Source organism: Perca fluviatilis, chromosome 12 (assembly GCF_010015445.1).
Source record: "Perca fluviatilis chromosome 12, GENO_Pfluv_1.0, whole genome shotgun sequence".
NCBI classification, from domain to species: domain Eukaryota; kingdom Metazoa; phylum Chordata; class Actinopteri; order Perciformes; family Percidae; genus Perca; species Perca fluviatilis.
Window position 1 is genome coordinate 29,759,873 of NC_053123.1, and position 25,414 is coordinate 29,785,286.

Sequence of the window (25,414 nt, forward strand, 5' to 3'; positions counted from 1 at the left end):
ATGTGGTTGATATGCGCCGAGCCCTGAATGCCTCTGTGTGTTCTGCGCAATTCTGCTGACTGTGATGCACAGCGGCCCGTCGTCTGCTGTGGATTAGTGGCTGTAAGACTGTGGATGCGGGCGGCAGCGCGGTAATCTATTGTGGTAATCTTCTGCCAATGTGCTAAGGGATTATTAGCCAGATCATGGGATCAGATTGGAACTGGATTTATGCAACTGCCAGGTGTCGGTCTGTTGTGTTCAGCAGTCTGAGTCTCTCTGTGTGTGTGTGTGTGTGTGTGTGTGTGTGTGTGTGTGTATTAGGCACAAGGTTAATAAGTTGTATAAACAAGTCAATGGATGGAAACATCGAGGCAGGGTGCAGGCACAGCGGAGGGGTTGATGAATGATCGGGTGTGTACAGGATTGTGAGTTTTCGTCACAGCTCTAAATAGATTTTTACATTAACGTTCCATTGGCTTATTCAGTTCATTTCAGCTCATTCGGTATCTGGGTCATTCTACAGATTTGGTGACATTTCAGTAGTGTCGGTGTCCCAAGATGTACTACTGTTATAACTTTTCAGAACAGTTATCAAACTACATTTAAATTACAATGTTTCACAGTGTTACATTTTTTTAATATGGAGTAGAGAATATGATTTTAAACAGAGATGAATTTCAATACTTATATGTTTGCTTTTCTTAAGAGTATTAAGAATTTCGCCTGTCCCCATTGAGCATCATGCAAATGGCGTGACTCATTTTGAGTACACAGTGTTAAATAATAATGTTTTTTTTTGTTAAATTAATTGTATATGCCCCCTTTTCATGCATAATGCATTTTCTCAGCAAAAGACATTTTATTGTCAGAGAAATTTAGCCTTTTACCCCTGTCCTTGTATTTCTTTCAACCTCGTAACGCAACAATTCCCCAACTCACAATGAAATAAAAATATATGGTTTGATCCTTTGGACAAAATTTATGAGGGAGTCACATCATAAAAGTCTTCAGAGAAGCCTGGTGTGACAAGTGGTAAGCTGCTCTCTCACTTTTTATAAATATTTCATGTTTTTTAAGCATATATGGGCCTTGTCAATCTCAGGTATTCAACTCTGTTGGGGGGGAAATTCATAGTTAAGAAGATTTAACCAAAAATAGTTTTTATAGCTATGAAGTATAACAATGTCTGAATTGAATAAGGCCATGTGGCACACTGGTAGCTGCTAGCATCCCGAATTAGCAACAGATTAGCACAAAATCTTCAACCCTATCACATTCAACCCCATCACATTTTCAATGTGACGGGGTTGAATGGCTGTTAAATCTTAGCAATATTTAATGTATATTGCTCAATACCAATCATATTTTCTTGTTGATGTGAATGTTTGTTGTTTACGGTTTTACAGTATTAACTAAAAGTACAAGGAATTTTTGAAAATAATAAGTTAAAAATGGTAAGTGAAAATGGTAGGGCTGCTCCCTCTTAGTCGATTAGTCGACTAATCGGTCGTTTTGTTCTTGGTCAACTTAGATTTCTTTAGTCGATTAGTCATGTTTGATGCTTTTTTCATGCTGAATGAATTATTTCCAAGAAACGTACGAGCACATCTCTGGTAAACACAAGAATTAAAGTGGTGCTTTTGCATGACTCTTTGCGCAGAAACTCAGATTTACAGATCTGTTGATTAAATTAACTAATCGATTAGTCGGTACAATTGAATGAGTGTTAGTCGACTAAGAATTTCTGCAATCGAGAACAGCCCTAGTAAATGGTGAACAAACTGTAGGCTTAGCTATAATGTTAAGATGTTTGCTCAATGTTCAAACAGACATTCCTGCCATTACTCTGGATATTTCTATGAAATCAATTAAATGTTGTAACTGTTGTTAGTTTATTAATGTGTTTTAATCTGTCTAGATTTCATCTAGATTGTTTAGATATGTTGACAGTAAGTTTAAAAATGTTTACATATCACATGTGATGCTTTTCACTCAACCCTGTTACATGATTTTCAACCCTGTTGCGGTGCATTCATCCCTGTTACCAGATTATTTTTTGTACATTTTTGTATTAAATACACAAAATATAACATCAATAGTGTTTTTATTGTGTGTATTAAATCAGGGTAAATAAGTCTATTTAAATTTTGTCAGGAATTACGCAGCATTCTTGCACATTTCTAGCGAAAATGTGGAGTTGGATTAGAAATGTCTTCATCGTGAACTGGAAAGGATGGTGCTGGTCAATTTTCCTTGATTTTCTCTTTAATTACAATATGCCATTATTTACAAGGGACATCTAAACTGTGAGATTATGCCAGAAGCTGATCTCAAGCTTATTGGAAAACTTAATAGTTGAATAACAAAATGACTGTGACGGGGTTGAATTAAATTGGGACTTGTTTGAGAAAATGATGCAGAATAATAAGTTAATACTCTACGTTGAGATGGGAAAAGGTATTTTCTGTCAAGTACACACATTACTTTGTCACATCAAAGAAAAAAAGCTTAAGATTTTAATGTTCATTGTTTCATCCTCCTCAATCACAAATGGCACCGAATCTGTAGAATGACCCATCTGCGCTACAGTTGATGAAGGTCACGGCCTTTTACAGTTTGTGCGTCTCCTCCTTGGGGCGGCTGTGGCTAAGTGGTAGAGAGGTTGCTTGCCAATTGGAAGGTTGGTGGTTCGATCCCTGGCCCTGCAGTTCCATGCCGAAGTGTCCTTGGGTCACGGACCGACACTGAACCCCGAGATGCTGCGCCATCGGAGTGTAAATGTGTGTGATGAGCATGTGGCACCTTGTACGGCAGCCTCGGCCACAGTGTATGAATCTGTGTGAATGGTGAATGGTTCCTGTACTATGTTAAAGCGCTCTGAGAAGTTGTTAAGACTAGAAAAGCGCTATATTATATATATATATATTAACGTATATTTACATTTACATCCTCATTAAAGAGCGTAATGTGCAGGGGTGTTTACACGTTACACGTCTTTTATTGCGAAGAAACAAGTTAGGTCACCAAGAAATATCGTATACAACAATGCTGTTTTTCTTTGGCGATTAGATTTAGTCCGTTTCCATTACAGAAAACGGTCCTCTTCTAGTTTGGTTTTAGTTGATCTGGAATATTATAGTTTCAGGTAACCGATTTGACAGATGAATCGACTATGAAAAAAATAGTTAGTTCCTAACAATAATAATACTAAGTTTATTTAATATTGCAGCTTTTACAGAGCAAAGTCGCAAAGTAAAAATGTTAAATGACTCACAATAGTCTTTCTCTTAGTGCACGTACTTTCATGCTGAAGGGTGTAGAGCGCGCTGCTGTAAACACTTGTGCATGCCTGTGACAAGGACCTATTGTTGTGTATCCATTTATTCTGCCTCTGCTCTCGGTGTTCCCACTTGTTGCATCTCAATCCACTTTTCATCTCCCACCTCTCATCTATTCTTTCATTCCGTTTGCATTCAGTGTTTTTTTTAGATTTTTATTTCTGCGTGCTTATTTCCGAGACATTTTGCTCTGCTTTCCACTCAAGAACATCCTATCATTTGTCTCGTCTGACCTTTCTTTGCATCTCGTCTTCTTTTTTTTTTTCCCTCTAGCTTTTGCTCCCATTTCTTTTCATGATCTCTCCATCTGTGCCGAGATTTTTTTTTTCTTTCCCTGGCAGCAGCTCGGTGATGGAGAGAATGATCACATCTGAGCTAGAGAGAGTGTAGACGTCAAACGAGAGAGAGAGAGAGAGAGAGAGAGAGAGGGGAGAGAGAGAGAGAGAGAGAGAGAGAGAGAGGAGAGAGAGAGAGAGAGAGAGAGAGAGAGAGAGAGAGAGAGAGAGAGAGAGAGAGGGGAGAGAGGGAGAGAGAGAGAGAGAGAGAGAGAGAGAGAGAGAGAGCACTTTGGATTATAACTGATAGATGTCCTTTTTGGCAAAACGGAGCATTGCATTAAAGGTTTTTAGGAGGACGCGGCCATAGTTTCCTGGACGGCATCGTGTCTCATGACCCGAGAGGTCAGTTGAAATATGCACACACACACACACACACACACACACACACACACACACACACACACACACACACACACACACACACACACACACACACACACACACACACACACACACACACACACACACACACACACACACACACACACACAGTCAATGTTTCCAAATGTCCACGCTGCCCCAAAGCATCACTGACCCGGCCAGAGAGAAGGACACATGGCCGCCCCCGCCCGGCCCCGTCCACCTAAATACCCGCTGACCTGCTTTCTCTAAGCTCGTCTGTCAGCCTTTTCGCTGACCAAATTAATAAAAAAAAAAGACATTTTGTGGGACAGTTATGTGAACAAACAAAGACAAAAGCAAACCAGCCTTTATTGGAAACTCTGACCTCGCTGCCTCTCTGTGGCTGCCCGCGTGCTGGGAGTTGTGGGAATATTGGAATTGGAAATCAAAACGAGTTTGTGGGGTGAATGGGACGAGGCAACGATTTTCAGATCTTTCTCTCGCTCTACCTCGCTCCCCACCATCCCTCTCTCTCTGAGGCAATCACTGTGTGTTGTTTAATCGGGCTCAGCATCTGGATTTAAACTTAGATTCACCTGTTTGTGTAAAACAGGTCCGACTTATGTGTTGCTTTCCAAAGCTTTCAAGCACTTTGCGGATGTTTTCCAAACTTTAAGAGCACCTCCACTCCCTATCTTTATAATGGAGCTAACCGGAGCTAACCGCTAACCGAGCCTTCAGTTCCCATTCTCCGTGCCTGTATGCATTAACTGTATTTATGGACTCGAGCCCGAATAAAACCCGAGATTGGGGGAGCAGGGGGCGTAGCACAAAGTTCTGGGCCCTGTAGAAAGGCATTTTCTACGGGCCCCTCCCTGCATCCACAGCTATTCATTCCAGCATCTTTTTGAGCCCTCCTCACATGAGGGCCCTGGGTAGTCCCCTGCCCCCGGACACGGACATGTATAGTACAAAACGGCGTGTTTAGGATCCCCGAAACAGGGAATAAAAAAAACGAACGATGATCTAACAAACAAAATGAACAAGAATTAACTTTAGACAGCCTAAAGGTCCTTGCACACTGAGTCCGAAATTTCAGGACGTTAAAAAATGAATACGACCTCACATTGAGTCTATCATGGTTACGCACTGCCTCCGTTTGAACAAGGAGAAGGTATGAGCCTATCCAGAAATGCCGCACAGAAAGACGCTTGCAGTGTGCAACATATCATTTCATAACGCAGATAGTCTGCTGTCAGCAGGTCGGATGGTAATATCTAGTAGGATGATGAAGAGAATGGAAGAGGGGAATATGACAACACACAGAAAAGGGAGAGCAACATACTTATTTTAACCTTTTTTAAACCTAACCAAGCGGTTTTGTTTCAATTCAACCACGTGTTGTCTTCCAATCGAGCATAAAATAACGTTTTTGTTGCATTTTTCAAAGTTCTTTTTTAGGTTTTTGTGGTTTTTGTTGAAGTTTTGGTCGCTTTTTTCGACATTTTTATGGCTTTTTCAGATGTTTTGGTCTGTTTTTTCAACATTTTTGTCCCTTTTTCTAACGTTTTTGGAAGTTCTTATTGTTGTGTTTGTCGCTTTTCCCAAAAATGTTTACGCTTTTCACGTTTTGTCACTTTTTTCAACATTTTCGGCGCTTATTTCGACTTCCCATATTTCTGATATCAAAAAAGTTAAACAGGTCAAATTTGACCCGAGGACGACATGAGGGTTAAAATGGCAGCCAAAAAGTGCACGTGTCACTGGTACTCTCCAACCGTCATATGTATATAATTGATTGATTGATTGATTTTTCTTTATTTCTGTCTTGCACACAAAGCGCCCAACCCTCATGGGTTTATTAGACACCGAAATGTCAGTTGCAGTGTTCAAACATTTCATTACATTTCCCAAAAGTATAGGTTATTCTACAGCTCGTTCTTAAACAAAGTATTCTGTCTTCTCTCCCAATCTTGGCGAATAAAGTCTGCTACAAAAAAGGTTCCTTTCTTGAAACACAACTCAAATTCCTCATACTCATCCGGCCAGAAAATATCATCATATATCAGGGTTTTCGTGGGGTCTTAAAAAGTCTAAAATTTAAAAATCTAAATTTTAGGCCTTAAAGGTACACTGTGTAGTGTTTTAAGTATTTTATTAACTAAAATCACTGTCCTCATTCATAAATATGTCCTCATTGGTGTAAAATGACCCCTGCCAATGATCTGACTTATCCTCGTAAGCGAAGAATTTCTGATCTGTATTTACATTGGACGGGCAAGTCCAAGGAGGCTTCCACGTCGTTCCATTGTAAAACTCTAATGGCAGGAAGGGACATGATGCACTAGCCGACCTGTCTAGCTAATCCACAACGCGTTTTCGTTCAGAGCCAGCGTCACGTGACTGAAACCAGCTGAAACGGAGGAGGAGATCAGTGAGAGGCGCTTGTCACCGCCCCGGCTAATTTGAAAGCCTGCACTGCCCTTTAGTTCATAATGGAGGATCAGACTTATGCCGAGCCATGGGAGAAGGAATCCTCGTCGCCAAAAACGCGAAAATTGTAAGACATGTTGTCATAGCTTCTTGGTCCATAACGGCTACCGTAGTTGCAACACACATTTGAAAAAGCGAGGCGCTAGAGAGCGCTATTTGTTTGAATGCAAAATACAATTTCACCGCTAGATGGGAGACACACATCCTACACAGTGTACCTTTAAAGTCTTAAATTCGCTGAAGCATTGTGTTCTAGGTCTTAAATCATTTTAAACAGATCTTCATTTTGCTACGCCCATGTAGCGCTACCTCTTATGCTCTTTTTTTTTTTTTTTTATTCCGTGGTGTTGTCCAAATATATAATTTCGCTGTATTACGACTACAAATGAGACCAACATGCAACTTATGCAGCCAATCAGCTGTGGTGTGATTGGCGCTATTCTCTTTCAGATTGTACCACAGACATAAAACATATTTTATTATTCAGCTTTGTGGAAGTGCAAGTTAAGCGATACTTGGCTTGAAAAAACTGAATTTAGGGCTTAGTCGATGTTGTGATAAAGGTCTTAAATTTCATTCATAATGGTCTTAAAAAGGTCTTAAATTGGACTTTGTGAAACCTGCAGAAACTCTGCATATGTTGTTTTAGGAGTCATTGTCAAACGACCTATTCTGTCGTTTAGGTTAGGAGGTTGTGTCGGGTCTGTCTCCGGTTCTCCCGTCTGTTCCCTAAAGTCTCTCCTACAACCAGATCGGTTTGATCCAACCGTCAGAGTCTCAGGAAACCGAGCCTGCGAGGGCCTGCGAGGGCTCACATCCACCCTGCGTGCTTACAGGACTGGGTGACAAACATTTAAAGCTTGACATTTAGCTCCTTCATGATCAGTTAATCATTGGACCTTATGTCCCCACAGTGGGAGCTCCAGCTGCACGTGTTGGCTCCTGGGGCATTTTGAAAGGAGGCTTAATATTCTCGTCATAAAGTATCACACGCAGTCTCAATGCTGTTTTATCATTTAATTGGATTTCTGTGAACCAGTGAGCCGTGTGTGTGTGTGTGTGTGTGTCTGTGTGTGTATGTGCGTGCGTGTGTGTACATAGTGGACCTTGTTTATTCCTATTCTGTGGACAGTAGATCAGCTGTGAGCGACAGCAGGTTTTCACATGCAGAGCCGGCCCTAAACAATGTGGCCCCCTAGGCAAGTTTTCAGCTGTATTTGTCGCTGTTGTTTAGCGTTTTTTTTCCTGACACTTTTGTTGTTTATTGTTTGTTGTTTATTTTAATGTTTGTTTCAATATTTTTGTATTCGGAGGTGTTTTTTTTTTTTTTTACGTTTTTGTCACTTTTTGCGCAATGTTCGTCTCTTTTCTTTGACGTTTGTCGCTTTTAGCTGACATTTTTTGTCCCTTTTTTTTTCAACGTCTTTGTCGCTTATTTTTTTTTTACGTTTTTGGCGTTTTGATCTTTTTCGACATTCTTGTTGCTTTTTCCAACTTTTTCACCCCTTTTCTTCGACGTATACCGCTTTTTCCCGACATTTGTGGCGTTTTCTTTCTTATTATCGGTAACTTTTCTTTCCTTATTTCGCCTGCCGGAGCCCCTAACACTTGCCTATGCTGCCTATGTCACGGGCCGGCCCTGCTCACATGGATCTCCTTGGAGGCAGAACAGCTTGTAAAACTATGAATCACTGTGTACATTTGCTTATCACATACAAACGATATAAACAGTGATTAAACGTTCAGTTTGTAACCACAGACTGTTGGTGTTGAAGCTGCGCGAGGCAGATCTGCTGTCACTTTGTAATCCTGGGTTTCCAGCCCGAGCTCAGGTTGCCCTCGACGCCTTCATGTGCATTATTGATGATGATGATGATGATGATGGTGATGATGTCAGGTTACTACTGTATGTCTGTTTGCTATTCACACACTCAACAGATCCAATCACACAAACACAGACACGCAATATTTGGTTTCACACGCGCTCAAACATTCAAAAGCTGCAGCTTTTTCTAACTAGGTATAGCTTTTCGTAGTTGGCAAAACACATGTAGGTGTTTGTATCACCTCCAATTCATCTTCAGTGTTTATTTTTTCCACGTTCAAGGCTTTTTTTCTGGGCTTCATCACTAGTTTGATTTTTAGGTATCCTGTTCCGCATTTTCCTTCCGTAGAAGCTCCCTTATGTCTCCTTTATTTATAAATTGGTTAAATGGCTTCCAGATTTTCTCATATACTGCCAATTTGTTTTTTAATATATATGCTAGTCTTTCCATGGACATACAGTACATTGCGCCACATTCTTGATCCAAGCACCAATTGTAGGTGCCTCCATTTTTTTTCCAGATGAGAGCTATAGCTATATTTTGCCTGTAATATATCAAAATCAATACATTTATATTCTTGGGGTTTCAGATTTAGGTCTGTTGGATACAGGTGCAGCAAAACCATCTTGGGGTCGAGCATTCAAGGCTTTTTTTTTTTTTTTTATCTCTGAAGCCATTTCACTTATTGAGCGGAAGCAGCTACATCAATACATTATATCTGTATCTGTACAAACACTAACTGATGGAGGTAACGAGGGTATTCTGCACACAGGGGACGTGGCCCGCTCTACTCGGCACTACACCACATTTAATTACTGCTGTCATTTCAGCCAAGTGCGGCGCGCTCGTTACAAATCAGTGAAGAGCTAGTATCAGTAAAAACCCCGTGCTGCAGCGCTAATGAAAGTTAACTTAACATTGACATTTGCTCAGTAAGCAGAGAACGAGCTGCCAATCAATCTGTCACTAGCTGGAGATAACCAGAGGCAGGAAGCAGGGTTATCAAATAGATTGTGTGTGTGTGTGTGTGTGTGTGCGTGTGCGTGTGCGTGCGTGTGTGTGTGTGTGTGTGTGTGTGTGTGTGTGCGCGCGTACAAGAAAAACAACTGTACCGTAACTTTTATACAAACAGTTTGAAATAGGGTGGGAATGAGTAAACTAAGATTTGTACCTCTGTCTCCATTTGTGAAAATCAGAATAAAGCTGCAATCAGCAATGTTTTTCTTAACTTTCAAAAAAACATTTCAGATTTAGGTCTGTTGGATACAGGTGCAGCAAAACCATCTTGGGGTCGAGCATTCAAGGCTTTTTTTTTTTTTTTAACTCTGAAGCCATTTCACTTATTGAGCGGAAGCAGCTACATCAATACATTATATCTGTATCTGTACAAACACTAACTGATGGAGGTAACAGGGGAAATGTCTGCACACAGGGGATGTGGCCGGCGCTCTGCACTCAGCGCCACATTTAATTACTGCTGTCATTTCAGCCAAGTGCGTCGCAGCTCGTTACAAATCAGTGAAGAGCTAGTATCAGTAAAAACCCCGTGCTGCAGCGCTAATGAAAGTTAACTTAACATTGACATTTGCTCAGCAAGCAGAGAACGAGCTGCCAATCAATCTGTCACTAGCTGGAGATAACCAGAGGCAGGAAGCAGGGTTACCAAATAGATTGTGTGTGTGTGTGTGTGCGTGTGTGTGTGCGTGTGCGCGCGTACAAGAAAAACAACTGTACCGTAACTTTTATACAAACAGTTTGAAATAGGGTGGGAATGAGTAAACTAAGATTTGTACATCTGTCTCCATTTGTAAAAATCAGAATAAAGCTGCAATCAGCAATGTTTTTCTTTACTGTTTGTTCTATAAAATGTCAGCGATTTTGAGACAACTTCATCACAATTTCCCCAGACATCAAGTTGACATAATGAAGACCCAAACGCAAAAATGAGGACCTCTCACCTCTTTGAATATGTATTTAAGGGAGAATCATGCAAATAATAAGAGGAGACATGTTAACAGAGGAGGATCCTGTATTACGCTGGATTTAAGACTATTTACATGAACATTAGGCCAGTTGTTCACATGGCTATAGTCATTTATAGTTGCTTTGGCACAAAATGCATTGAGTGAGCCTTATAGGTCAAAATAGTTAGCATTCATTTGCTATTAAATCAAATTACTCTCAAATGCAACTATACACATGTTCAATGTCTAAATCCCTACATGCAAAATAGTGCAACCAACAATCACAATAACCTGTCGCACATTAGATACATAATAGGTTTGTGGTATTGTTGTAAAAGTTCTCAGATGGATAGACTTTGGCTAGATTCGGAACAATTTACTATTATTTCCTCACAATGTAGAGCAACCAAACACAAACACAAGGTGACAGTTGACGATATCACAGGAGATCTTTGGAAGGGGGGGGCTGCGTCATGCCTTGTTGCATTGCAAGGGAGGATGTTGACAAGTTGTTGACAATTGTAAGGTTGTTTCAGTAAATGTGCCAAATCGGTTGAGAAAAACTGTAAAATTATTGCTGATTGCCTGCTCAGCTCAGGGTCCAGAACCAGAGGAACCCAAATGATTGGTTTCCAGACGGACTGACAGCACTTTCCTCTTTCAATGTGTGAAACCTCCTTCTTCCTCTGAAAAATATTTCAAAAACTCTTAAATGTTAATGGTGATTGTTTTCTGGTTTCACACCGTGCAGTTTTGAGGAAACACGTGTTCTCGAAATATACCTGAAAAGCTTTTCATCACTGCTTATGAAAAACATTTCCTGCGAGCCAGCTCACCAGGCTTAATAAGGATGTGACGATCAGGAAGATGATGAGAAAATAACAGCCCCAGAAATATCCAAATCCAAGCCAAGAATGTTTAGGATGCAATATTAAAACATCGGCATAGTTTCCACAGAAGGAAACCCTCTGGCACGGAGGGTGCCAGAGGGTTTCCTTCTGTGGAAACTAGCAGATCAGCAACTGTCTGGCCAAATCTGCTGCACTCATCGCCGGTGTCCTGCACCAGCTTCTCTTGGAGGTCCATCCGGTAGACAATGGCACTGAGGATGGCTCAGTAGGTGAAGTGGATGGCACAGAGTCGGAATCTGAGGATGTTGTTGAGGTCTGTTCCTGTGAAAGACAAAGCGAGAGTTGGTTGGTCTTTGTCTGTGCATTTGTGGTCTATGCAGTGTGATTTGCGACCAGAAGTCTGTTATAAGATATGGAATTAGCAGCGCTATGAAAACAGCATATAAAAACAACATTTACAGACTCTGTACTATGTACCATGGCGACACGTATATGGACAACCTGATAGCATTGTTAGCTAGCTTAGTAGCCCACATAAACAGAGGTAAACAACAAACTTAGCGCTATAAAAACAGCATTTCAGCATAACAGAATTTCGTTGTATCACATACAATGACAATAAAGATCTATCTATATCAAACCAACATTTTCAGCATGCTATGTTATGTTACATTTTGTTTGCACAGACGTTACAGACTATGTACCATGGCGACATGTATTTGGACAACCTGATAGCATTGTTCGCTAGCTAGCTTAGTAGCCCACACAAAACAGAGGTAAACAATGAACTTATATTTACCTTAGATTCCAAATTCGACTCCGTGTACCGGTGCTTGACATGGGGTGCCAGCCAGGACAGAAAATGGTATAAAGCAGGGACATTTTTGCCACCTGGATCACCGCTTCTTGGCACCAGCTTTTTGCGGAGACTAACAAATTTGCCCGGCAGGCTTTTCCACCATTGCATGCACTCCGTGATGTCCAGTCCAACATTTTGGGAAATTTCCCTCCATGAATTGTTTGCCATCTGGCATTTTTTGTAGTGTGCCGAAGACGAGTTATAAAGATGGTCGTACTTTCTTACTTCCTCTATAAGACGCTCCTCAACTTGATCCATCGTTGTTTTTACTAGAGGGACGGGAAAACCAGAAAAGCTACACTCCGGAAATGATGTATTATCTGACCAATCACAGTCCTTGCCGTCTGCGTCGCCTTGACGTGAAGTTACATTTTTCGAGAGGTGCGCGTCAGGCTACTTCGATTTTACGCACGACTATAAAATGGCCTTAAGTGTGGAAACTGCCAGCGTACCAACTGAAGCTGTATTGAACATTTTTTGAAGCTTCATTCATAGCGTTGACATTCAAATTCTAGATCAACATTCAAATGCAGATTTTTTTTGTCATTCTGTTTAAAGACAGCTACACGTAAAGATCAGGCTCCACTAATATGAGAATCGTACTATTTGTAGAGTTACATGTCACACGTTTTGCCTTCTTGGCCATTTGGTTTTAACCTCAAAACTCGAATTAAGTTTCGTATGAAACAGATTTTCTGTGTAGAAAATTCAGTGTAGAAAATTTGGTAATACATTAGTTTTTAATGCATTATTATTTTATTCGGAGTTGATTTGTTTCATAGCGTTCTTTTATAGGGCTTTTTAGTTACTAACTCACTAATTGGAGTATGAGCTGATGCCTTCACGTAGAAGGTACAGGTTACCAAACTGCAAGCTTAACAGGTGTACGTTCTCATTTGTGTCGCTTTCAATCATATTAATGAATAATATGTGTTTAGATGTGTGTGTGTGTGTGTTTTGGCTGCAGTGATGTATGTGTGACTAATACTACTAAATAATATTTGTGGTACTTACCATTATGGTTATAGGATGTGCAATGGCTGATAGGGTAGGATAGACAAAGGCTTATCTTATCTTATCTTATTATCTTATCCTTTTTAGACTGTTCCTTGTCCAGTCTGATTGTTCGTCTGTTCCCCTTGACATGTTGAAACACTTCTTCTCGTTGTGACCTCTTGGCCCTCTGTCTTTGTCTTCTCCCAGGATCCCTCAGTGCAGAAGGTGGGCGGAGGCAGGAAGAAGACTGTGTCATTCAGCAGCATGCCCTCTGAGAAAAAGGTAAAGCATTATCATAGAATGACATAATCATAATAATACTAAAACCTTTTTGTTGTACTTTTGTAATAGTTGCTTTTCCATCCCAGGTGAGCAGTGCAGCGGACTGTTTGGCGTTCATGCAGGGCGGCTGTGAACTGAAGAAGATTCGTCCCAATTCCAGAGTTTACTGTCGCTTCTTCATGCTGGACCCCGACCTCAGCTGCTTGCGCTGGGAGCCGTCCAAGAAGGACGCGGACCGGGCAAGGCTGGACGTCTCCAGCATCAGAGAGGTCCGCACCGGGAAGAGCACCGAGACGTTCCTCCATAACGGCCCTCTCTCCGAGCACCTGGCCGAGGAAGCGGCCTTCTCCATCATACATGGAGACGACTACCAGGTAATAATAATAATAATAATAATCATCTTTATTCATAGAGCGCTTTTCAAAATCCACATTACAAAGTGCTTCACAAAACGGCGAACTAAATAAGTGCCAGCCATAAAAACATCAGGTTTTTAAAATACTATCTGGGTGGCCGGGTTAGCTCAGTTGGTAGAGCAGGCGCGCATATATAGAGGTTTACTCCGGGTTTGACTCTGACCTGCGGCCCTTTGCTGCGTGTCATTTCCCCTCTCTTCCCACTTTCATGTCTTCATCTGTCATGTCAAAATAAAGGCCTAAAAATGCCCTAAAAAAAAAAAGAATAAATAAAAAAATACAATTTGGTGTATAAAAACCTGTAGAAATAGAAAAAGCAATAAAAGACAATTCAAAGGAGGTTCAAGCTCAAATAAAATCAGGAAACGCTCTCCAATAATTTAAGAAGGGACTTAAAGTAGGGCTCGGTATCGTTAAAAATATTTGATACCGGTACTGATACAAATCCCGTGACTTTGATACCGGTTCCTAAATAGATACTTTTTTCAATACCAATTTTATAAAACAAAAAGAAATTACAACATTACACACATCTTTTATTATTTATGGTTCAGCTCCTATACTACGTGAGCCCCGTCTCTCTGTGTAACGTGGAGTTTTTCCTGCGTGTCTCTACGACATGTAACGTTAGACAGCCAATCACAGACACTATTAAATCTTGGTAGAAGCATGCTGCATGCTGATTGGCTCACTGTCGCTGATTACTTTTACTGCTTAGGGATTAAAACTGGGTATTGAATGACTAGGCATTTTTTGATACTACTTAAAAGAGACAGCTGACTCAGCTGAGCTGACATCCTCGGGCAGATCGTTCCAGAGCCTCGGGGCCCCGACCGGAAACGCTCCCCTTTAGTTTTCAGCCGGGCCTCTGGAACAGACCAAAGACCTCTGCCCGAGGATCTCAAGGTATGTATCTGCGTGTTTTTTATTTATTTATTTATTACTTCTTCAAATATATATATATATATATATATATATATATATATATATATAGTCATCAATGTTTCTTTACTTACGTTTTTTCTAACTGTATCCCCCTTGTCATTTTTGTTCAATGTATAGGGACAAATGGCAACAACTAACAATTTAAATAATAATAAAAAATATATAGTCCTCCCAAAAAAAAGGTGGTAGGTGGTGATAGTGGGCAAAAAAAAGTTATTTAATCAGCGGGTTTTGGGCATATGCCGTGCCAGAAACACAAGCAAGTTCAATTTCACTGGCCTGATGCTGCTAAAGCCCAGGATGTTTGGAGTTGCTATGGCAACAAGTGACAGCTTCAGCTCAACTGTCCGACCAATAATCACTTACTGTATATAATTACAATTTGGCACATCTAAACAAAATCCACAATTACCATCAACAGGACCTGAGCTAATGTTAGCAATTAATTGCAGGTAGACAAAGAAATTGCAATTACGTAAAAGAAATTGCGATTAGACAATTATGTAATAATTGTTACAGGCCTAGTTGCCATGTTAATGTTGTTTCATCCTTCTACAGTGAATAATCTTACAGTCATACAACCTGTCGGTGTTCCCATCCTTCCATCCGTTGATGCAGTAATCTCTTTCTCTGTCCCTCCCTGCAGTCTCTGGACCTGGTTGCACTGTCGGCCGACGTGGCCAACATCTGGGTGACGGGCCTTCGCTACCTGCTGGCCCACCCGTCAGTCATCGGGGGTGCTGGGGGAGGAGGTGGAGGGGGAGTAGGTGGGCTGGGGGAAGGAGGGGGCGTGGCGGTAGATGGCACTCTGGGAGAGAAGATGAGGAGTGAGTGGCTGGCAGCCGAGTTTGCCCAGGTGGACGAAGACGGCTACGGCATCGTGTCAGAGGACGTGGCCGTCGCCACCATCTGTAAACTCTGCCCCGTATCAGGAGTGAAGCCAAGGTGCTGGGGGAGCATTTAAAAATCATAACACCTTCATACATGCTGCGTTACATGCACAAAAAAATGATGTAACTGTTATCTTCCTCAATGTCCGTTTCCGTGCCATCGTTACATCCGTTGTTGGTAACGTTGGTAAAATTAGGTCAGTGTTAAGTGGCAATGAATAAACAGGGGCGCCACGGGGGGGGTGGGATTTTATCCTTAAAAATTATAAAAGGTCCCTATAGATAGGCCTTTTTAAAACCTCTTTAAGACCTTTCTGTTTAACCAGAAACAGCTCTGAGGTCGTTAGCGCTAAACCCACCAGACTCCATTTAAAAAAGCAATACTTTTAGCGTGTATAGAGCCAACATATTTTCACATGTAAATCTGTAAACTATGTGTTTATTTCAACCAAAACTAGAGTTGTGATGGTTGGAAAAGTGGAAAGACGACCCAAAACGGCTTTTCATAGTTTTATTTTGTTTCTGTCGACTTTGCAGACAGTGTATTTTACGATGCTAAAATTACTGTTTATTTTCATAGAGTCTGGTGGGTTTAGCAAACACAATTTGGCGGATGTTTTTATGTTTTAAAAAAGGATCTTACTCAGAAAGGTTGACCTCCTTAGAAATCCTTTCCATAATGTTGTCAGACACTTAGAATATTAATCTCAGCCTGTCAGTGGCAAAACCAGCACTTTTGTGAAGGTAAATACAAGCTGCACAATTGCCCTGTTAACTTACATTGTTTCGCCACTGCCGACTGCAGCGATCTTGCTTAATACTGGACCAATGTCAAAGACTGTTGTTCCCATCAGTCACTTAGACACTAAAACATAGGAATATAGGGTAAAAGAAGCGCAGATACAGACAGGTCTGTGTCACTTTCCTCTTCCTGTTTCACCTGCTACATGAATAAAGTGAGCTTTGTTACCCTGGAAACAGAGAGAGAGAGAGAGAGAGCATAGAGATGTATTGGGTCAGACAGGTGACATGACTGCCGAATATCTGCAGAAACATTTTACCGAGGTGATATCGGAGAGGGAAGATTATTGCAAGCACGGGCTGAGCACAGAAGAAGATGAAACGATAGAGGAGGAAGCAGATGAAAGGAAAAGATGGAGAGATGACAGAGAAGAAACGATTAATACGTTGTGTTGTTTAATGGGTCACTTTGATATCCTTATTGAAACAAGATAACTAAAGTTTAATCAAGTCTCAGTGATTGAACGAGGCTAACTAATTACCGCACTTCATCTCTCGCTAAATCAGGGGGGGGACAAAATGTTGAGGTACTTGTACTTTACTTGAGTCTTTTCTTTTCGTGCCACTTTCTACTTCTACTCCGCTACATTTCAGAGAGAAATATTGTACTTTTTACTCCACTACATTCATCTGTTACAGCTTTAGTTACTAGTTACTTTACACGTTTTGATTTTTTTTTTAAACATAACACATGCAGTTTATAAAATATGTCTTATTATAAACTAAACTACCCTTTCCTGATGATACTTAAATACTTTTACTTAAGTTACATTTTCAATGCAGGACTTTTACTTGTAACAGAGTATTTTTTACAGTGTGGTAAACCTTCCTTTTCTCTTCCCACAGGTGCGTCTGCGTTTTAAGGAGATCCAGCGCAGCAAGGAGAAGCTGACCTCCCACGTGACCCGCGAGGAGTTCCACGAGGCCTTCTGCGAGCTCTGCACCCGGCCCGACGTCTACTTCCTGTTGGTGCAACTGTCCAAGGACCGCGAGTGTCTGGACCCTCAGGACCTGCGCCTCTTCCTGGAGACGGAGCAGGGTTTGTCTCTGGCGACCACCGAGGGCTGCTGGGAGATCCTGAGGCGCTACGAGCCCTCGGCCCATGGTAGGGAGAGGGGGCTGCTGGGTCTGGATGGATTCGCCCGCTACCTGCAGTCTCCGGAGTGCCAGCTGCTCGACCCAGAGCACCTGGGGGTCTGTCAGGACATGAACATGCCTCTGTCCCACTACTACATCAGGTGCGTGTGCGGTGATTAACAAGAATCAGAATCAGAATCTATTTGTTGCCAGGTAAGTAGCACATACTAGGAAATTTTCTTTGGTTTGGTGCATACATACTGTATAAACATATTTAAACATTATTAGGAAATAAATAAACAATAAATACAGAAACAAATAACACATACATATAAATGAATAACATTTAGAAAGAAAAGAGGCTGCATGTATTAGTGTAGGATGTGCAAAAATATTTCAGGGATGTGCAAAGTTCAGATAAGATAAGATAAGATAAAGCCGTCCAACTGAATAAGGAGTCTTTCCGGGATATGTTATCCCAGAGGTCTACAGAGGCAGTTGCAGGGTACTGAAGGGCCCGAAGGGCTGCAGCCTCTGCCGTGAAAGAGGCAAAGCAGTGGGTGTGGGAGAAGTTCGGAGAAGACTTGGAGAAGGACTTTCAGTCGGCACCAAGGTGCTTCTGGAAAACCGTTCACCACCTCAGGAGGGGGAAGCGGGGAACCATCCAAGCTGTGTACAGTAAGGATGGGACGCTGTTGACCTCAACTGAGGAGGTAATAGGGTGGTGGAAGGAGCACTTTGAGGAACTCCTGTATCCGACTAATACGCCCTCTATGTCAGAGGCAGAGCTGGAGGATGATGGGGGTTTTTCGTCGATATCCCTGGGGGAAGTCGCTGAGGTAGTCAAACAACTCCACAGTGGCAAAGCCCTGGGGATTGATGAGATCCGTCCAGAAATGCTGAAAGCTCTGGGTGTGGAGGGGCTGTCCTGGTTCACGCCTCTTCAACATTGCGTGGAAGTCTGGGACAGTGCCAAAGGAGTGGCAAACCGGGGTGGTGGTTCCCCTGTTCAAAAAGGGGGACCAGAGGGTGTGTGCCAATTACAGGGGTATCACACTTCTCAGCCTCCCTGGTAAAGTCTACTCCAAGGTGCTGGAAAGGAGGGTTCGGCTGATAGTCGAACCTCAGGTTGAAGAGGAACAATGCGGCTTCCGTCCTGGTTGTGGAACAACGGACCAGATCTTCACTGTCGCAATGATTGTGGAGGGAGCCTGGGAGTCCGGTCTACGTGTGTTTTGTGGATCTGGAGAAGGCGTATGACCAGGTCCCCCGGGAGATACTGTGGGGGGTACTGCAGTAGTATGGGGTGAGGGGGTCCCTTCTCAGGGCCATCCAAGCTCTGTATGACCAAAGCGAGGGTTGCGTCCGGGTTCTTGGCAGGGCTGTGCTTTGTCACCAACCAATAATATTTATGGACAGGATATCGAGGCGTAGTCGGGGTGGGGAGGGGTTGCAGTTCGGTGGGCTGGGGATCTCATTGCTGCTCTTTGCAGATGATGTGGCCCTGATGGCATCACCAGCCTGTGACCTTCAGCATTCACTGGATCGGTTCGCAGCCGAGTGTGAAGCAGCTGGGATAAGGATCAACACCTCTAAATCTGAGGCCATGGTTCTCAGCAGGAAACCGATGGAATGCCTTCTCCAGGTAGGGAATGAGTCCTTACCCCAAGTGAAGGAGTTCAAATACCTTAGGGTCTTGTTCACGAGTGGGACAAAGAAGCGGGAGATTGGATCGGCGCAGCGGGTGCGGTATTACATTCAATTTATCGCACCGTTGTGACGAAAAGAGAGCTAAGCCAGGAGGCAAAGCTCTCGATCTACCGGTCAGTTTTCGTTCCTACGATCACCTATGGTCATGACCAAAAGAACAAGATCCAGGGTACAAGCGGCCGAAATGGGTTTCCTCAGGAGGGTGGCTGGCGTCTCCCTTAGAGATAGGGTGAGAAGCTCAGTCATCCGTGAGGAGCTCGGAGTAGAGCCGCTGCTCCTTTGCATCGAAAGGAGCCAGTTGAGTGGGTTTGGGCATCTGGTAAGGATGCCCCCTGGGCGCCTCCCTAGGGAGGTGTTCCAGGCGCGTCCAGCTGGGAGGAGGCCTCGGGGAAGACCCAGGACTAGGTGGAGGGATTATATCTCCAAACTGGCCAGGGAACGCCTCGGGATCACCCAGTCGGAACTGGTTAATGTGGCTCGGGAAAGGGAAATTTGGGGTCCCCTGCTGGAGTTGCTGCCCTCGCGACCCGACCCCGGATAAGCGGACGAAGATGGATGGATGGATGAAGATAAGATAAGATAAAATAAGATAAGATAAAATAAGATAAGATCGACTTTATGGATCCCATAGTCTATTCCGCCGTATGTCCTTCTTTTCGGCCAGATGTCTGTTACCTTACCCACTTTCTTTGTGTTGGCATTTTAAACTCCGGTGGATTTATGAGGACTATGGTTAACTGCTTCTCAGATCTCTGCAGGGTAAATCCAACTAGACTATCTGTCCAATCTGAGTTTTCTGTTGCATGACTAAAACAACTTTTAAACATACACGTTCCACCAAAGTGGAAGTTCCTTCCCGAGGCTATTTTGCAGTGGCACCGGGGCTCCATCCGGCACGTAGCACCGCCCAAGACGATTGTGATTGGTTTAAAGAAATGCCAATAAACCAGAGCACATTTTCTCCTATCCCAGAATGCTATGGGACTAGCCAGACCCTCCTCCGCAGCGCTGTGGAGGAAGGTTTGGCAAAGCGAGACTAAGGATCCCACAATGGGGAAATTCACTTGTCACAGCAGCTCAATGCAGTACAACAAATAACAAAAAACACATCAATATAAATAGGATAAAAAAATACACAAGGAATAAAATAGGAAATAAAAGTTCATTTTGTACGTATTAAAAAAAATAATAATTACATTTCAGTACAAGCACGAAAACCAAAGAAAAACAAAATACTCAGCAAACACATCTTTCAAAATTATTGTAAATGATTCAAATAAGGATCTCCATATTGAAAAAGAAGTAGGAAGAAGTTAGAAAAATAATGATTAATGAAAATAATGAGAATAATGAAAAATAATAATTTCTTTTTCAATAAGAAGAGAGTAATAACGGTAATATGTACAGTACAGACACTTCTTGTATTTACAGGTGGGGAGAATATATATACAGATACATGTACATGTGAATATGAAATGGCATATGGCACAGGCCCTTATTATTTACAGTTAATATGTTTAATAATTAGAGCACATGAGTCCAGTCTTTAGCCACATGATTCCACTGTTAAGAAATCTCTTTATCAGCTGAATATTTCTGAATGAATTCACACGACGGTTCCTTTCTTGTCTACTCATCTGCCAGATGGTTCTGCTTACTCACTGCGCTCTGCATGCCACCAAAACAAACATTTGAGAAAAATATGCACATCATTAAATGGGACATATTGTGCCAGAATTACATTCTATATATTAGGTAATCTTATGTCTTTTTTGAGACTGTAAACTACCACAATGCTACGCAATATGTGTCAAGCAACGTAAGATTAAGTGTACAGTGTTAAAATTGCCTTTAAAGGTTGGGAAAAGGGAGGGCATTCTTATATTTTGTATATTATATTCTGATCAGAACTGCAAAGATAATTCGGTTTAAGTGCTTTTTTATAAAGAAAAATGACGTATTCTCTAATTCCAGCTTCTTAAATGTGAATATTTTCTAGTTTCTTCTCCCCTCTGCGACAGTTAACTGAATATCTTTGAGTTGTGGGAAACACCGATCAACATTTTTCACAATTTTCTGACATTTTATAGACCAACAACTAATCGAGAAAATAATGAACAGGTTAATCGACAATGAAAAGTAATTGTTAGTTGAAGCCCTAATTGTGATTTTGTGTTATCTGTAGCAGAATATTTGGAAAGTTTCAATAAAGAGACGTTTAAAAAAATGCATTTAAATGTTATTTTTAGGGAGGTATTAGTCAGTGATTATTTATCAGTTGTTTTTTTTGTGCCAATACATATTTCGTCCTCTTCTCTAAAATTTCACAAGATATTTTCAGCTGTCACTAAATGTTATTGATACTATAGAACCTCATTTAGAAGCAGGACATTATTTGGAGTAGGGCGGTGCAATTAGTCAAATTTTTTATCGTGATTACGATTTAGGCTCTAACTATTACAAAAACGATTATTTTGTACATCATGTTTTGTCTCGTGTTCTGAAGGAGAAAAGTATGAACGGGAATTTCACAGTTCATGGTGTTTTTTTTTTTAATAAACTTTCTTTATTGGGAGCAAGTTCACAGGCAACAGCATTACAGTTCCATGTAACAGAGAGGGCTTCCATTCTTTCATTTTTTCCCCTTGATCTTTTTGTCCCTCTCACAATCCCACCCCACCCGAGAGAGAACAATTCTCAAGGTAAATCCAAAATTGAAATGTGAACAGTATAATGTACATAAAACAAAACAGATACATAAATAAATAAAGAAAATACACGCAGGAAAAAACTCTACGCTACACAGAGACGGGATTCACAAAATACGAGCTAATAAAATTGGTATCGGAAAAAAATGTCTGTTTAGGAACCGGTAGTGAAGTCATAGTATTGGTATTGGTATCGGTACCGGTACCGAAAATGTTTGAACAATACCCAGCCCTAATTATGTAATGCTTTTGCTTCCTCAGCACCTCGTACCGCTCCTACCTGCTGGAGGATCAGGTCCACGGCCGAGCGGACCTCGGAGGCTTGATCAAGGCTCTACAGTCGGGCTGTCGGTGCGTGGAGCTGGGAGTGACTGACGGCCCAGAGGGGGAGCCTCTCCTCGGGGTCGACTACGGGCCGGACATCCCCCGCCAACACCACCACCACCACCACCACCACCACCACCATCACCACCATGCGCCTGTCACTATCCGCTCTGCTCTGGAGGTGGTCAATAAGTACGCCTTCCTGACCTCTCAGTACCCGCTTCTGCTGTACCTGTGTCAGCGTTGCTCTCCGGGCCAGCAGCGCACCATGGCACAGCACCTGAAGAAAGTGTTTGGCGCCCATCTTTACACCCCAGAGGCCCTCCCCTTCAGCCTTGGCGGGCGTGCAACAACTTTACCCTCCCCTGAGCAGCTGAAAGGACGCATCCTGATAGTGGGGAAGAAGCTCTCTCCAGAGCAGGACGGCTCCGACGGGGAGATATCGGAGGAGGATGAGGAGATAGGGGGAGGCGGGCCTCTGGCGGGGCGGCGAATGACCATCCCCGGCGAGGAAGAACTGGGCGTGGTCTTGGTGGTGCCTCCACCCTCACAACCCAGGAAGCTGCGCCTCCACAAGGAGCTGTCGGACTTGGTGGCGATCGCTCGCACGGGCAGCCGCAGCTTCTACGCGCAGAGAGCCAGCCACAGGCAGGCTCAGCAGCACTCGCCCCCAAGCAGCCCCTCCTCTCCCAGCACACCGATGCCTCCCGAGCCACCCTATTGGACGCTGTGCTCACTGGGCGAGGGAGAGGCCGGACGGCTGACCACTGAGAGCCCAGAGGACCTGGTGTTGTTCACCAAGCGCACCCTGACCAGGGTACGGCCCAGTTCGGTGCGTCTGGACTCCAGTAACCCCAACCCACAGGGATACTGGAAAGGAGGGGTCCAGCTGGTGGGTTTGAACCAGCAGACACCCGGCGCCATGCTGGACCTTCACAGAGGCCGCTTCTCACAGAACGGGGGGTGCGGTTACGTTCTCCGACCGGCTGTGATGAGGGACGAGGTGTCGTATTTCAGCGCTCACACGCAGGGCTGCGTGCCAGGAGTGCCAGCACAAACTCTACGCATCAAGGTGCAGATGTTGTATTCATGTTTCTGTTTCTGTTTTGTAGCATTCAATCTTTCATGAATGCCTGGCCCACACTAGAAGATTTTTCAAATCTTAACAGATGCTGAAAATGTTAGAGACCCCACACATAAAAATAAAAATAATAATTATACATTTAACAGTTTTGTTCCTATAGTGTGTGGAGAGCAACGATTTGGCCAGAACAACACACCACACACTAACTGATTCCACATACAAACCAGGCCTGTAGACAGGGGAGGGGTTTGGGTGGGTCGAAAGCCCCCCCCCACTGCCAAAGGTCCATAGTTTAAGTCCGTTTTTTTTTTTGTGTGTCTGAGAGTATTTGTTGTTGTAATAAACAAGTGTCTTTTGAAATAATGATGGCCAATAATTCGAATCCCACTCAAATAAAAATGATCCAAACCAAACCAAAGCCCTAATCTTGGTAAAAGCACCACTTCTCTGAATGTGTTAACTGGCACACAACATGTAACAATCTCATTTCTAATGTATCAACAATCCACGCAACTAACTTCATGCACTCATAGCAAAATGTTTGAGGCGTGCGTGCGTGGATTTGGACTGAAAAAGGTGGTACATGATCTTGGTAAGCAATTTGACAACGTTGTAATAAATATTTTTTTCCGTGTTTCAAAAAGTGTGCTCATTAAGATACCAACAGACAAACTAATCCAGCACAAATTAGTGCATAACAAGTCACCAAAATGAAGTATTTGAACCTCATAAATAAATACAAAATAAGGGAAAAACTGCAAAAAAGTCCACTTTCTGTAGGCTGGCTACGGGCCTGAGTCCGAATCCCGTATGTCAAAACTGGAAAACCTGTGCGATTAAATGTGACTTTAAATTATACTAAGATACAAACGAAAACGAAATATTAAACGCGTTTAATATTTTTGATTTCAGTGCGGCCAGGATTGACTTCCGAGCAGATCGGGAGATGATCTTAACATACCTCACACCACCGGAAAATGTGGAGAGATAATCTTTATTTCACGAAGAAACAATTTGCACATCCAACAATTCTTCTGTGCATGTATATATATAGATCATATTTTTCTTTACATTTAGATTATCTTAACTAAAGTGTGAAAATAACTGTAAAATTTCTTATATTTTAGATTCTTCAAAGTAGCACCCCTTTGCTTTTTTGATAGCGCTGCAAACCCTTGGTGTTCTCTCAATGAGCTTCATGAGGTAGTCACCTGAAATGGTTTTACCTTCACAGGTGTGCTTTGTCAGGGTTAATTAGTGGAATTGTTTCCCTTATTAATAAAAAAGCAAAGGGTGGCTACTTTGAAGAATCTAAAATATAATACATGCTTTCAGTTATTTCACACTATATTGTTAAGTACATAATTCCATATGTGTTCATTCATAGTTTTGATGCCTTCAGTGAGAATCTACAATGTAAATAGTCATGAAAATAAAAAGGAAACGCATTGAATGAGAAGGTGTGTCCAAACTTTTGGCCTGTACTGTAAATATCTCAGACTTGGGGGAGAAAAAAGAAGGAAAATCCCGCCACACTACAGCATAACCATTTATTAAAGCAAACTAATGTGTCGGACCTTCGCCTAGAGTATTTCGTCAAGATAATCTGCGGGGCTTTGCTCACCATTGTCGGGAGGGGGGAATCAAGCTCAAAATCGGCTCGATTCTCGTGTGGTGTGTACCCCGCTGAAACATTTGATTTTGAGTGTGAGTTTTTAATATTCTTATTTTCTTCCATCAAATATCAACTAAGTCATGAATGTGACATCAACTGCTTTGTGTTGGACTGTGCAGGTGATCAGTGCCCATAACCTGCCCAAGCCTCTGGGATCGGGCTCTAAGGGAGAGGTCATCGACCCTTACGTGGTCCTGGAGCTGCATGGCGTTCCAGCTGACTGTGCTGAGCAGCGGACCCGCACTGCCGCTCAGAACCAGGACGACCCGTTGTTTGATGAGACCTTTGAGTTTCAGGTAAGGCCTGTTGCTAGCTGTGCTAGTCTATAACGACGACGTTTCATTTCCGGGATTGCTCCGGTGCCGCTGGCAATTCCGCCGGATGTCCGTCTTTTTAGGCCGGATGACCTTCCGCTTTCTTTGTTTTGTTTGCATTTTAAACTCCTGTCGATTTATGAGGACTAAGGTTAACTGCTCCTCAGATCTCTGCAAGGTTATTCTCGCATTGCCAGAT

At 42.4% G+C, this 25,414-nt stretch overlaps 1 protein-coding gene across 1 annotated transcript in view; it reads left to right on the top strand.

Annotated features, from left to right (window-relative positions):
* plcl1 (phospholipase C like 1) overlaps positions 1-25,414 on the top strand; it is a 107,191-nt gene that overhangs the window by 58,014 nt on the left and 23,763 nt on the right. Inside the window, exons 2-8 of the mRNA XM_039818252.1 lie at positions 13,197-13,271; positions 13,358-13,645; positions 15,279-15,577; positions 16,170-16,173; positions 17,170-17,561; positions 22,080-23,214; positions 25,021-25,197. Of these exons, the coding sequence (XP_039674186.1) occupies positions 13,197-13,271; positions 13,358-13,645; positions 15,279-15,577; positions 16,170-16,173; positions 17,170-17,561; positions 22,080-23,214; positions 25,021-25,197 (2,370 nt within the window). The remainder of the gene's footprint in view (positions 1-13,196; positions 13,272-13,357; positions 13,646-15,278; positions 15,578-16,169; positions 16,174-17,169; positions 17,562-22,079; positions 23,215-25,020; positions 25,198-25,414) is intronic.